Below are 16,153 nucleotides of genomic sequence, written 5' to 3'. Positions count from 1 at the left end.
TAGCGTAAAACTAGACATAATTAAGCACTTTGATCATGGTGAACGAAGTAAGGACAACATGAGTTTGGCTTGTGGAAGCTGACGAAGATGATGTTGAAGAGGTTTTGGCATCCCATGACCAAGATCTGATAGATGAAGAGCTGATGAAATTGGAAGAGGAAAGGATAACAATCGAAACCGAATGAGTAATGATAAAGTACAACTTTAATTTTGAAAGGGTACGTCGGTTTAGGGGATATTTGCAGGATGGTTTGAGTCCTTACAAAGAACTGCATGATAGAAAAATGCGCGAGGCTCAGCAGTCAAGCAAGCCTTCCACATCAGCCGCAGCAGACGACGAATCTCGACCTTTGACATCGAGGCGGGCAGTCATAGGAGAAGATGAGCCGCCTGCCCTAATGGAAACAGATGACGAGATGACACCCTAGTGTCCCACCACCCCAACCCCCGGGCCACGGACAGATACCAATTCGCGGAGAATGCAGCAGTAGCTGGGAGGCACACAGCACATCTTTAAGAAAAAAGCCGAAATAAACATGCTAATTAATCAGGTGCCGCCCCACATGTAAATGTCGGCCTAGATCAGAGGCGATGCAATCGGCAATCGGCACTGATCTGGGCCGACAATTACATGTTGGGCAACACCTAATTAATTAGCATGTTTATTTCGGTTTTTTTCTTAAAAATGTGCTGTGTGCCTTCCGGCTACCACTGGACCCCTGCATGCTTCGCGGCAATGTATCGGTTGGTGGCCTGGAGGGTGGGGGCCACTGCACCACCCAAACTCCGACAAGTCTAACACACCATCATCAGTGTGCTCTGCGTTGTCTTCCCAATTCCAGTAAGTGATACTACACTGTACATACGTTATTTCTACTCTATATAGGCTGTGTATTTTTACGTGTTATTTGGTATGATTTGGCAGTTTCATAGCTTAAAGGTTACTGGAGAGCGCTTGCGTCGTGTTTTTACCTACAGCGCTTGCGTAAGATTTTCGCTACGGAGGACAGTGCAGTAATGATTGTGGAAAAGTATTTCTACTTTATATAGGCTGTGTATTTATCATATTATTCCTGCTTTTACTATATGTTACTGTTATTTTAGGTTTTATGTGTTATTTGGCATGATTTGGTAGGTTATTTTTGGGTCTGCGAACGCTCACAAAATTTTCCCATATAAATAAATGGTAATTGCTTCTTCGCTTTACGATATTCCGGTTTACGAACTGTTTCATAGGAACGCTCTACCTTCGGATGGCGGGGGAAACCTGTATGTGGGTAGATCAGATGACTGTGTGGCTAAAGTGATAACAAGTTGGAGGGTTTTAAACTGCTGGATCGCTGGAAACATTTCTGAGGAGGGTGAGCAAGGTTGCACCTGGACCAGAAGGTCAACATCTTTGTGGAAATGTTTGGTTGTGCCTCTAGTGAGGGTTAAACTAATTTGACAAGTGGATGGGACGTAATAGATGTACAGGTGGGGGTGTGAAGGGGGTACAGTGAAATACAACACGAGACCAAGTCAGTCCAGTAAGCAGAGCTAACATATGGGAGGATTGGTAGCCCAAGACACAGCACATATCATTGCCAGAATAGACTGAAGAAAATTCCAAAGTATTACATAAACATTTTTACAAGAGGGCATGTTGGGATAGAACAGGACCCTTTATGTACAAAATTGGAGATAGTGCAGGGAGCCAGAGGATACAGTCAATGCTTTTAATTCATCTTCATTAATGAGGAATAATTCGAGTTGAGGCAAGGTAGTGAACACTATAACAGCCAGAGTAAAACAGCATAGATACAGGCCCTCAAGCCCAACAAGTCCAAGTCGATCATAACACCCACCCTCTGCATTTCACCTACATTCTCTCAGCCCTGCCCCTGCATGTACGTTTCTTAAATGATACTATTATAACCTGCCTCAACCATTTACTCTTGGCAAATGATTCCATGTACCCACCATCCCCTGCATGAATAAGTTGTCCCTGAAGTCCCTATTAAATCTTATCCCTCTCACCCTAAATATATACTCCCCTAGTGTGAGAGAAAGACTGATACCAGCTACTTTGCTTATGTCTCTCAAATTTATCAACCTCTAAGGCTGCCCCTCATTCTCCAAGTAATAAACACCTTGCTTGGCCAACCTCTCCCTTTAATTCAGGCCCTCTTGTCCTGGCAAGATCCTCAAATCTTTGCATCAGCCTTTCCAGTTTAATCACATCTTTCCAATAACATGGTAATCAAAAACCATATGCTATACTTCAAGTGTGGCTTCATGGATGACTAATACAACTGCAACGCAATGTCCCAACTCCAATACTCAATACCCTGATCAATGAAGACCAGCAGGCCAAATGCCTTTTACACATGTCTGAGATGCTAATTTCAAAGAACTATGCACTTGTATTCCTAGGTCCCCCCACTCCAGTTCTAATACACACCCTAGTGCCTTATCATTCATAGTACAAGTCTTATGCTAGTTTGATTTTCCAAAATGCATCACTTTTAAAAGCGTTGAAATCTAGTTGCAAATCCTCAGCCAATTTCTCTAACTCATCAAGATCTCCCTGCAGTCTTATGAAACTTCACTGTCAACATCACAGCCTAAAATTTGCTAATCAAACCTTGTGCATTCACATCCAAATCATTTACATAAATAATGAATAGCAAGGGTCCTAAAACCAATCCCTGCAGTGTACCACTAGTCACTGGTCTCCAACTACCGTTCCCTGCTTCCCATCTCTGAGCCAATTATGAATCCACTTAACTGGATTCCATAGGACCTATCCTTCCAGACCAGCCTGCCTTTTGGTATCTTGACAGAGGCCTTGCTGAAGTCCAATTGGACAACATTCACTGCCTAACCTTCATCTATTTAGCTATCTCGTAACAGTCTAGAAGATTTGCTAAACATACCCAAGCAGACTGTTCTAATCTGACTCTTAATTCCCTCCAGTCTCCTCCTCACCACTGATGTCATGCAACTCCCTGGCTTATGCTGCCCACTCTTCTTAAATACAAGAACATTGACCAAAACTTCCAATCTTCAGGAACTACACCGGCAGCTAATAATGAAACAAGTTATCTTGTCAAAGGCCTCTGAATTTCCTCTCTAACTCCCCCAAAATTAGCCCTGCACTAGTTTAGATCCCTGTGGATTTGTTCTCCATATATATATATACTTAGGAAAGTTAACACTCTGGATAAGCCAGTCAACACTGGGGAAATTAAAATCTCTCACTAATGCAACTCACTTATTCTTACAACTGTGGGCAATTTCTCTACAAGCCTGCTTCTCAAGTTCCCACTGGCTATGGGGCGGAAGTGGGGGGAGGCAGTGTTATAATACAGCCTTTCTTGTCCTACCCATATGGGCTCACTAGACGATCCCCCAAGAATATCATCTGTAAGAACTGATGTTATGTACCCACTTATCAAGAAGGAAAAACCCTCACGCATGTCTGTCACACCTGGTGCACTTGCATCCTGGAATACTGAGCTGCTAGTTCTGCCATGCTTCTTTTATGTTATAACATCCCAGTCCTCAGAGCCCATCTACATTCTGAATTCATCTGGTTTACCTGTTAAACCTCACGCACTGAAATAAAAGCAGTTTAATTGAATATTTCTTTCCCTGCCTTTACTGTGCCCAATGGCTATCCCAATTACTAAACTTGCTCTTGCTGGCTACCGCTTTATCTCATGACTAGCTCCTGCTCCAAGTCCCACACCCCTGCAAATCTAGATTACACGTTACTAAACAGAGGAATGGGTGGGGAAGGGTATACACTTTGCTGCTGTGTGTATGAGAGTGGGAGTAGGGGGGGCCTTTGAGGTTCTGATGAACCGAACTGCTGATTTGGAAAAGGTAGAACGCAGAAGTGTGTGTTTCATGTTGAACTCTGTGGAACTTCGATGTGCTGGTTTTGTCAAACTTGTGTGCCCAACTTTGAAAACCCAATGATCAAATGCCGTCTGTTCTACTTACTAAGGGAGTGCTCATCTGTGATCCTGACCAGAGTTTACATACCATACATACCAGCAGCCAACTACAATAAGCACGTGAGACACTACATGATACAATCATCAAACAAGAAACAGTCATTCCTACACATTTTATATCATAGTCAGGGGATTTCAACCAGGCTTGAAGAGTCCCTGTACAGTTAGCATCAGCATATAACCTGTAGCACCAGAGGTCCTAACACACTAGACCACAGTTATACTAAGATAAGGAACGCCTACACTTCCATGCCCAGACCACATTTTGGGAAGATTGACTACTTGGCTGTCCTTCACCTACCTGCACACAGACAGAAGCTAAAGGCTCCAGAGAATAGGACAACAATGAGGTGGTCACGATGAGTGTGTCTCCACAAAATCATGCTGTCTTCACTAATCATAAGCCCTGGAGGAACCCGGAGAACCACAATCTGCTTAGGGCCATATCAGTGGCATTCAAGTCTGGTGACCAAGAAAGTTACAAGAGGTCCAAGTGTGATTTCCGGAAAGCAATCTCACATGTGAAGTGGCAATTCTGGACTAAACCTGAATCAATGAAGGATGCTTGAATACTATCATCTCTTACAAAGTGCGAGCATCCTCAGGAGGGTGAACCCATGAAAAGTAACTGGCCTAGATGTGGTACCTGGCCACATACCAAAGACCTGTACTAATCAACTGGCTGTAATGTTCACTGAGATCTATAAATCACTGACTGAGGTAGCCTGAGGTGCACACCTACTTCAATTACACCGGTACCTAGGAAGGTGGTGACCTGCCTCAGTGACCATCACCCAGTAGCACTACATCCACAGTGATGAAACGTCGGTGATGAAACATAACAAGTCCTGCCTGAAAAGGGACTTGGAGCTACTTTAATTTGTCTACCAGAGCAAGAGTTCCACAACAGATGCCATCTTATTGGCCCTTCACTCAGCCTTGGAACATCTGGAGAGCAAAAGGTGTATACATCAGGATGTTCTTATCAGCTACAGCTCTATATTAAATACTATCATCCGCTCAAAACTAATAAGCTTCAAGACCTTGGCCTCATTATATCCTTGTGCAATTGGATCTCCGATTTCCTTACTTGCTGACCCCAGGCAGTTCAGATTGGCGACAATATCTCCTCCACAATTTCCATCAGCACAGGTGCACTGCAAGGCTGTGTGCTTAGTCTCCACTTCACTCACTTTATACCTACAACTGTGTAGCTAAACACAACTCCAAAGCCATATTTAAGTTTGCTGATGACACTATCATAAGCAGAATCAAAGATGGTGACCGATTAAGCATATAGGAGGGAGAATGAAAATATGGCTGAGTGACGCCACAACAACCTCTTACTCAGTGTCTCAAGACTAAGAACTGATTATTGTCTTCAGGAGGAGGAAAACAGAAGTCTGTGAATCTGTCCTCATAGGTGGAGAGAGGTGTAGAGGGTCAATAACTTTAAATTCCTGGTGTTATCATTTCAAAGGACCCGTCCAGGACCCAGCAAGCGCATGCAAGTGAAATTATGAAAAAAGTACAACAGCGTCTCTACTGCTTAGGAGTTTGTGAAGATTTGGCATGGTGACCTCTAAAACTTTAACAAACTTCTACAGATGTGTGGTAGAAACCAAATTGACCCACTACATCACAGCCTGGTATGGAAACACCAATGCCCTTGCACGGAAAATCCCACAAAAAGTCGTGGATACAGCACAGTCCATCATGGGAAGCCCTCCCCACCATTCAGCACATCTACATGGTGTGCTGTCGCAGAAAACAGCATCCATCACGGACCCCCACCACCCAGATCATGTTCTCATCACGCTGCTGCCATTAGGGAAAAGGTACAGGAGCCTAAGGAATCACCCCACCAGGTTCAGGAACTACCTCTCAATTATCAGGTTCTTCAACTAAGGGGATAACTTCACAACTTCTCTTGTCGTATCACCTATAGATTCATTTTCAAGGACTCCTTATCTCATGCTCTTGATATTTATTGGTTAAGTCTTTATTATTACTTCTTCCTTTTATATTTAGACAGTTTGTTGCCTTTTGCACTTGGTTGTGCACCTAGTTGGTGCGGTCTTATGGTTATTGGATTTGTTGAGTATGCCCACAAGAAAGTAAATTGCACAGTGTACAAGGTGACATATGTACTTTGATAATTAATTTACTGTGAACTTTGAAATATTTAATTACCTTTAACAAGAAAGTCAGCTTAGAATCTCTGTAGGAAATATGCCGACTTTTTCCATTCGTCACATCAACAAGTCCCATGATAACATTTCCCAGACAACTCAGTGATCGGTTTATACTGCTCGCCTCCTAAGAAAAATATGGAGGAAAAAATTATTACAAGACAAGCTCCTAATAGTTCAAATAAAGACATAACAAAATCAGATAGGTAGCCTCCATAACTCCCTCGAGTTTAACCAAATAAATTATATGATCACAAAATAATCTGCAGATGCTAGGGTCAAAGCAACACTCACAACACACTGGAGGAACTCAGCAGGTCAGGCAGCATCTGTGGAAATGATCAGTCGACGTTTCGGGCCGGAACCCTTTGTCAGGACCTGATCGTTTCCACAGATGCTGCCCGACCTGCTGAGTTCCTCCAGTGTGTTGTGAGTGTTGCTTTAAATAATATGATCAGATCTTGGTCGCAGCTCCATCTTCCTGCCAAAGATTTCAGCTTTGAGACTGCCTTTATTTCTGAAGTAGAGAATTCCAAAGATTCACCAATCAGAGATGAACTCCTTATTGGCAACAGAAATGCTGTACAGGTACAGTGAAAAGCTTGACCTGTATACTGTTCATTCAAATCAATTTGTTACAACAGCAGAACACAATAAAACTTACAGAATAAATAATGAAGTATAACTGTTACAGAGGTGCAGTGCTGGTTGAAAATAAAGTGCAAGATCATAAAGTAAATTGTGAGGTCAAGAGTCCATTTATTGTGCTAGATAACCATTTAATAGTTCTTTTAATGGGGAGGAAGTTGTATTCAAGCCTGGCTGTGTGCTTTCTGCTGTACGGGAGAGGGGAAAAGAAAGAATGTCCAAGAGTGGAAGGGGTCTTTGATTATGCTGACTGCAATACTGAGGGAGCTAGAAGAGTAGACAGAGTCCACAGACGGTCAGCTGGTCTCCATCAAGTGTTGAGCTGTGTCCACAACTCTGAGGTTTCTTCTGATCATCGACAGAGCAGTTGCCATACCAAGCTTACATCCAGATGCTTTCGATGGTGCTCAAGAATCGGTAAGGATCAACGGAGACATGCCAAATTTCCTTAGTCCCCTGAGGAAGTACAGCACTGGTGAACTTTTTCAGCCATGGGATCTACACGATTAAACCAGAACAGGAGATGTTGTTCACTTCTAGGAATCTAAAACTCTCAAACTCAGCACTATAGATGTAGAGAGCATGTGCACCTCTACCCTTCCTGAGGTGACTGAAGGTTTTGTATTTCAATGCATACAGCATACAGAATAAGGTAGGTGATCTTGCAGCGCAATTACAGATTGGCAGGCTAAAAGATCATAGCTGGGAGCTTAACGTTCAAGATACACAAAGGACAGGCAGGTAGCACTGGACAACAGATTTTTTGCGAAAGTTTTGCTTCCTCAGAATTTTTTTTTATATGGAACTGCTTGAAGCTGAACACAAATACAATTTCAGACTGCTTGATTCATGTAGGAATTTGGAGAAACAAGAAATGAACTGTTATTGAATATATCAGAATCAGGTTTATTATCACCAGCATGTGACATGAAATTTGTTAACTTAGCAGCAGCAGTTCAATGCAATACATAATCTAGCAGAGAGAAAAAATAATAAATAAAACATAATAGTAATAAGTAAACAAGTAAATCAATAATGTATGTTGAATAGATTTTTAAGAAATGTTCAAAAACAGAAATACTGGATATATTTAAAAAAATGAGGTAGTGTCCAAAGATTCAATGTCCATTTAGGAATCGGATGGCAGAGGGGATGAAGCTGTTCCTGAATCACTGAGTATGTGCCTTCAGCCTTCTGTACCTTCTACATGATGGTAACAGTGAGAAAAAGGCATTCCCTGGGTGCTGGAGGTCCTTAATAATAAACGCTGTCTTTCTGAGACACCACTCCCTAAAGATGTCCTGGGTACTTTGTAGGCTTGTGCCCAAGATGGAGCTGACTGATGCAGCCTGTCAGAATGCTCTCCACGGTATAACTATAGAAGTTTTTCAGTGTATTTGTTGACATGCCAAATCTCTTCAAACTCCTAATAAGGTCTAGCCAATGTCTTGCCTTCTTTATAACTACATCAATATGTTGGGACCAGGTCAGATCCTCAGAGATCTTGACACCCAGGAACTTGAAACTGCTCACTCTCTCCACTTCTGATCCCTCTATGAGGATTGGTATGTGTTCCTTCGTTTTACCCTTCCTGAAGTCCACAATCAGCTTTCGTCTTACTGACGTTGAGTGCCAGGTTGTTGCTGCGACACCACTCCACTAGTTGGCATATCTCACTCCTGTACGTCCTCTCATCACCACCTGAGATTCTACCAACAATGGTTGTATCATCAGCAAATTTATAGATGGCATTTGAGTTATGCCTAGCCACACAGTCATGGGTATAGAGAGAGTAGAGCAGTGGGCTAAGCACACACCCCTGAGGTGCGCCACTGTTGATTGTCAGCAAGGAGAATCTGTTATCACCAATCCACACAGACTGTGGTCTTCCGGTTAGGAAGTCGAGGATCCAATTGCAGAGGGAGATACAGAAGCCCAGGTTCTGCAACTTCTCAATCAGGATTGTGGGATTGATGGTATTAAATGCTGAGCTATAGTCAATGAACAGCATCCTGACGTAGGTGTTTGTGTTGTCCAGGTGGTCTAAAGCCGTGTGGCGAGCCATTGAGACTGCGTCTGCCATTGACCTATTGTGGCGATAGGCAAATTGCATTGGGAAGTTATTCTGACTGGAGATCCGTGGCTCCTGGTAATCTATGGGGATCTGGGAGATTCATAGTGGGACATCTATTCTCTGTGATATACATATGCACGTAATGGCTTTGATGAAAATGTGGATGGGTGGGTCAGCAAACTTACTGGCAACATTGTGGATGGTGTGGAAGTTTGGCAAAGGATACAGTGAGATACAGATCAGTGGAAAATGGTAGATGAAGTTTAATCCAGTCAAATATGAGCCGTTGCACTTTGGGAGATCAAATGTTAAAGGAAAATACATGGTCGGTTGAAAAAGGTATGATATGCTTGCCTTTATTGATCAAGGCATTGTGAAGAGTCCATAAGAGATATTGCAGCTTTATACAACTCTGGTTAGGTCACATATGGAGTATTGCATTCAACTCTGGTCATCATTATTAAGGATGTGGAAACTTTGGAGAGGGTTTAATAGAAAAGGCTTACCAGATTGTTGCCTGGATTAAGGAGGCATGTGATACAAGGAGAAGTAGAAGTTCATAAAATTATGAGGCATACTGTAGAAAGCTGAGATCAGAAAGTCAAAACGTGTAATAATAGAGGACATGCATTTAAGGAACAGAGGCAAGTGCTGACAGATACAATAGAAGCATTTAAGAGGCTAATGAATATGCAGGGAAGGAGGGACATGGACCAGGGCAGTAGGTACCATTGGGTCACATCAGATAGGATCACATCAACAAAATCTCAATAATTGGAAAAATTCTTTACCAAAAGTGAAAAAAAGAACTTCTAAAGCACAATTAGCTATGGTGGCTGCAGATTTTATTTAATTCTTAAAAGCTACAATTATACAGATATTTATTGATTTCTTAATAGCAGACACCAAACTGTCATTACCTTTAATCGCAGCCCTTCAGCTTGTGTGTCTTTCTGTCGTTCTGAACCTGCTAAATCAACGAGGTTTAGCCGTGACGTGCGAATGCTAACCAGAGAGTTAATCTTTTCCTTTGACTCTATGGCAAGTGTAAAGACAGCATGGGATCGTGATGACTCTCGATTCATTGAAGTAGATGCTACACTTCGATTTCGCCATCCCATAGACAACACCTGTTGAGAATTTTAAATGTTTTATTTCTTTCCCACACCACTATCCACCATCCCCATAATTTTCTTCTTATTTGGGCACTTGCTTTGACTTACTGTGTCCTTGTTAATAATCTGTGGGTTGCAAGTAGGTGAATTAACTTTAATGCCATTTTAGTTCATCCAATTTGTATGGAATAGTCAAATTTAAGCCTAAAGGACCCAAGCATTTCAAGAACGGTTGAGAAATGCTCAAATAACAATGGACTGATATCAAAACAAAATGATTTAATATGTGGATGAGAACATAAATTTTGTTGCACATTTCATTATAGAGGTTGGTATATTAAAATTGAAAGGATGTTTCACAATAATTCCCTTTTGAACAGCAAATGTTCACAATATAAACCCCTCTTTAGCACATGACCTGGCCTATATTATGAAACACAGCAGCAGGATATGCTATATGAAAACTACTGAAACAAGTAGTTACTTGCTTACAACATTGCAGGGTAAATGACACTAAATTACCTGATAGGCTTCAGCTGCTGATGTAACAACCTGTTCAATTACTCCTTCCAAAAAAACACCAGTTTTTATGCTTTCTCGAAGAAACAGACCAGATGAAGCAGCGTCTAAAAGGTCAAATATTTGCTCGTTGTATATCTCAATGAAGGAGCACTTGCACAGAAAGCTTCTTGTTCCTCCACCCTGTTAAACAGATATACTTTAAATGTCAAGAATCAAAGTTTGGCAGCCTGACTCCACGGAAGCTCACTCATCTTTGGCATAGAAAGCTATGCACACATTTGAGTGTGATGGTATATCACTCAAGTTCTAGGAAAAATTGTAATTCACTCAGCACAGGTGAACCTTCAGAAAGATGAACAGGAGTACTGTTCACTTATTCTTTTTGTTCAAACTGAATTTTCTTAGTGCTGACAACATTCTTCCCCAGATCATAAGATAAATTAACCAAGCATTCATACAAGTCATGCAAATTCACTGTGTGAACTGATTAAATCTGACATAATACAATTATTTTTACAAGGAAATGAATTTAAAAAGCACAAAAATAAAAAAATACCTTTTCCTTTTCACGATTGATCAAGTAAAATAGGTATTCAAGGCTGCGAGGAATTATTCCCCTCAGATTGTGAGTGAAGTTGTCAGATTTAGAGGGACCTGTTAACACACATTTTCATAATGAATATCATAAAAGTTGATGATTGAAAATTTGAGAATACAGACAGAGCAAACAAGTTTCCAAAGATTAAATGCAGGAGATAATTTGGCAACACAGCACAGGGCTTCAGAATAACAAAAATTTATTTTTACAGATCAAGGATGCAAAGCAAAGCTTCACTTTCAGTTCACTATTACAAATTCTAGCCTTCATCAAACCCAAGCTGGCCAAGGAGGACCAAATAACATTGCAAAAGAAAATCTGATCAACCTTTTCATAGAATTGCAGGAACCAGCTAGTGAACTCCCACAGAAATAATTGAGATTATGATCCTATATCTGCTTCGTGTCACTGACATTAATGCTTTCTCTACATCTATGTATGACTAAAAACTAGCAGTACAGAAGTATGATTAATAACTGTAGTGAGCTCTGATTGGAAGTACAGAAAAGCTGTATTAATAAACAGGTTTATTAAATCCACTGCTCACATCAATACTGTTACATATTTATACCTCAAGTACTGATAATATGCAAAAGATATTAATGAAACATCGTACTTATACCTTCCAAATCAAATTGTCCCTTTCAATTTCTTAATGGGTCAACTTATACGCAACATACCCCAGAGTTAATTTGAAACCTGTATCGACCCGAAACGTCAACTGTACTTTTTTCCATAGATGAGTTCCTCCAGCATTTTGTGCGTGTTGCTCGGATTTACAGCAACTGCAGATTTTCTCGTTTGTGATTTCCCAATGATATAGGGATTACAACAGTCATACAGAAAGTAAACAAGTCGGACTCTCTTGGGGGCGCTAGATGGAGTAGGTCGCATTATGGCTTTGCTCCGTTCATTTTTCAATTTCTTTACTACCCTTATACTATCTATATCAAAGTGTTTATAACACTTTTATATGCTTGAATTTTGAATTTTAATCAATGGAAATTAATACCAGAGGAAGAAAGGCATTAGCCGAAGGCAAGGAAACCGGTAATGGAAATGGAAAGAAAGAAGGTGTCTCTGAACAGCCTAAACAGTCTCAAATGACTTTGGAGGCTATCTCGATGCTCTTGGATGAAAAACTCGATAAAAGATTTGCTACTTTGGAAGTATTGTTAAAGGAGAACGAAAGTAGATTGGCAGCAGTTCAAAAGGAGAACGAAAAACAGCAGCGGCAAATTTCAGAACTTACTGAAGCTGGGAAACAGAGAGATTGCAGATTGAATTTTTTGGAAAAGAAATTAACTCCGATCATTCATACATTGGAGCAGTATAAAGTCAAGGTTATTGATTTGGTGAGTCGTAGTTTGAGACAGAATTTGCGAATAATAGGACTCAGTGAAGACTTTGAGAGCGGGGATATTACTAAATTTTCTCCTCAATTCTTAATAGAGGTCTTTGGCTCTGAGGTTTTTTCTTCTCCTCCTATACTCGACGGTGCGCATCGGGCGTTGAGACCCAAACCGTCAAAAGAGTTAAAACCGTGCCCTGTGATTCTTTGTTTTCACTATGTGAATACTAGGAGCATTTAATTCGAATTGCTCGTCGGAAAGGAATTATTGAGCATCAAAATCTTAAGTTTCTTCTGGTTGAGGATTATTTTCCTGAGGTAATGGAAGAAAGATCGCATTTTAAATTGATGATGTCGGAATTATATCAAAGGAATTTCCGACCAGCTTTGCTATACCCTGCTCGCCTAAGGGTTGTTCTGCCTGATAAATCGTTTAAATGGTTTAAATCCATGGATGACGCACAACAATTTCTTGAGGATCAATGTTTGAGCTTGGATGTCTAATAAATTTACTGTTTCTCTATGTTTGTATACATCTGGTTTATTAGTTAATAACCAGCTTATAGATTTGGACATTTGAAGTTTGCCAAACTTTGCCGTTGGGTTGATTCTACTCGTACTTGTTTTGGCGTACGGATGTTTATTATGTTTCTATGTTAAAGTTCCTTTCTTTTTCCTTTATCATTTTACTTCTTTCTTTTTAACTGTTTGATTTTGAAAATTACTAAAATTCTGACTTGGTGATTATTTGTTTTTTCTTGAAATATTATTAAGATTGTATTCTGCTTCATTTTTTAAGACCTTGTCTTTTAAAATGGTCTGTAAATGGTTGCTTTTTTTCTTAACATGTGTTTGGCATTCCTTTCATAATGCTTTGACTATGGGTGTTTTTTTAATTTTTTTAAATTTGGAGTCTTGCCCTCAAGAGAGATGGGGGTAGGGAGGTTCTTAGATAGTTTTCTGGCTGTCCATTGGCTAGGTTTCGGTTCTTTGTGGGTGGGGGGGGTGGGACTATTTTTAGTTTAATATTTTTAATTTGGGCTGATTTGAAATTACAAAAATGTCTGTATTGTCGTAACTTCCGGTTCCTCTTTAAACTTTTTTCCCTCTTCCTGATTCATGAATTTCCTATGCAATATGTTTAACCCTTTACATACTATATAGTTTATTTAAGGAAAATGGATAATATTATTAACTTTGTTTCATGGAATACGAACGGTTTGAATCATCCAATTAAACGGAAGAAGATTTTAAAAGTTTTTCATAGATTGAATGCTTAGATTATCTTTGCACAGGAGACTCATGTGCAGAAGGAGAATAAACAGCTTTCTTTTAGGTTTTGGAAAGAGCAACAATTTCATTCTAACTCATTGACTAAGGTGAAAGGTGTTTCTACTCTTATAGACTCCTCGATCTCATTTGTTCACTATGATACAATCTCAGACCCCTATGGTAGATTTCTATTAATTACTGGTTTACTTTATAACCAAAAAGTAGTTTTAACTCTGGTAAAGCACCTGGTCTGGATGGGTATACAGCTGAATTTTTAAAATCTTTTTCAGATTTACTTTATCCCTGGTTATGTAGAATTTTTAAAGATGCTTTATTTGTTGGTAAATTATCACAATCCTTTTATGAAGCATTTATTTCTTTAATTCCTAAAAAAGATAAAGATCCCACATGTCTGTGCATCATACAGACCTATATCTTTGTTGAATGTGGATTCTAAAATCTTTTCCAAAATATTAGCAATTAGTTTGGAGAAGGTATTGCCACAAATTGTCTCCAAAGATCAGACAGAATTTATTAAAAATCTTTATTCACATTTTAATGTTAGGAGGTTAATGAACATTGTATACACTACTTCATCTAATACTCCAGAATGTGTTATTTCGCTTGATGCGGACAAGGCGTTTGACAGACTTGAATGGGAATATTTATTTAATATACTTGAGAAATTTAATTTTAGCTCAAAATTTATATCTTGGACCCAATTGATATATCACACACCTTTGGCTTCTGTATTTACCAAAAATCAGAGATCCCCCTTTTTAGGCTTTTTCGAGGTACTCGACGGGGCTGTCCTTTAAGCCCTTTACTATTTGATATTGCCCTGGAGCCCTTGGCAATCGCTCTTCGTGATTCACCCAATATATTTGGCATTATTCATGGGAATGGGACGCATAAAGTATCACTATATGCAGATGACCTGCTACTATATGTCTGTAACCCAGAGAACTCCATTCCTGCAGTAATAACACTACTTGCTCAGTTTAGTAGTTTTTCTGTTATAAATTGTATCTTAATAAGATTGTGCTTTTTTCCCATTAGATATGCAAGTTCCAATTTATAGAAAATCACCATTTAGATTGGTTACTGATTATTTTATTTGGGTGCTGAAATTACTAAGAAGCATAAGGATTTTTTACCTTTAATTGATCATGTTAAACAAATATTTACTAAATGGTCCCCATTGTCCTTATCTTTGATTGGTCAAATTAATGCTATTAAGTTGATTATTTTACCTAAATTTCTGTATCTATTTCAGGTGGTTTCAATTTTCGTCCCTAAATCTTTTTTTGATATTATTGACTCTAAAATTTCTTCATATATATGGCAGAACAGAAATCCTAGGTTAAGTAAAAAATATTTACAGAAATCAAAAAAGGCAGGCAGTTTGGCTTTGCCGAATCTTACATTTTATTATTGGGCAATTAATATTCAATATTTAATGTTTTGGACACAAGAGTTGGATGAAACTCAATGTCCACGATGGATGAACCTCGAGTGTGAGTCTGTACAGGGGTTTTCATTGGCTTCTATTTTAGGGGCTGCACTTCCCTTTGCACTTATAACAAATGATAAATCCAATAATTAAACATACAATACGAATACGGTTTCAATTTTGTAAATTTTTTGGATTGAATAAATTTATCCTGTCAAATTCTATTATATATAATTTTTTTTCTTTCAACCATCTAGAATTGATCAAGCTTTTCTTTTAAGGAAAACAAAGGGAATAACATGTTTTCGTGATTTATTCATGGATGATGGTTTTATGTCTTTTGAACAGTTGTCTAATAAATATAATTTGCCTAGATCATACTTTTTCAGATATTTACAGATTAGAAACTTTCTGAATGTTATTTTACCTACTTTTCTGATATCAAATCAAACTGAAGTTAAAGCAAAAAATGTTAAGTTTAAATCCCTATCAGAAGAGTTTAATAGCATTTATGATTTAATTATGAAAATATGCTTAGGTACTTCTGATAAAATTAAGAATGAGTGGGAAAGAGAACTTCTGATATCTTTACCTACAGAGAAATGGGAGAAAATTCTTCAACTAGTTAATACTTCTTCAATGTGTGCCAGACACACCCTGATACAATTTAAGATGGTTCATAGGGCTCACATGTCCAAGGATAAGTTAGCTCGCTTTTACTGCCATGTAAATCCTGTTTGTGATAGATGTAATTCTGAGGTAGCTTCCTTGACACATATGTTCTGGTCTTGTCCTCTTCTAGAAAAATATTGGAAAGTAATTTTTGATATTATTTCAGTAGTTCTGCATATTGATTTACAACCTCATCCTGTTACTACAATTTTTGGACTACCAGTGATAGACTCCAGTCATTTATCCTCATCT

The 16,153-nt window shown here is 39.2% G+C and overlaps 1 protein-coding gene across 1 annotated transcript in view; it reads right to left on the bottom strand.

Annotated features, from left to right (window-relative positions):
• kif15 (kinesin family member 15) overlaps positions 1 to 16,153 on the bottom strand; it is a 182,808-nt gene that overhangs the window by 122,170 nt on the left and 44,485 nt on the right. The window contains exons 6-9 of the mRNA XM_063070099.1: positions 11,112 to 11,209; positions 10,556 to 10,735; positions 9,839 to 10,048; positions 6,198 to 6,323 (exon numbers count right to left, since the gene is read on the bottom strand). Of these exons, the coding sequence (XP_062926169.1) occupies positions 6,198 to 6,323; positions 9,839 to 10,048; positions 10,556 to 10,735; positions 11,112 to 11,209 (614 nt within the window). The remainder of the gene's footprint in view (positions 1 to 6,197; positions 6,324 to 9,838; positions 10,049 to 10,555; positions 10,736 to 11,111; positions 11,210 to 16,153) is intronic.

This window comes from Mobula hypostoma, chromosome 17 (genome assembly GCF_963921235.1).
Source record: "Mobula hypostoma chromosome 17, sMobHyp1.1, whole genome shotgun sequence".
Classification (NCBI taxonomy): Eukaryota; Metazoa; Chordata; class Chondrichthyes; order Myliobatiformes; family Myliobatidae; genus Mobula; species Mobula hypostoma.
Note: the sequence above shows the minus strand (reverse complement) of the source record. Positions and strands in the feature narration are given on the sequence as shown.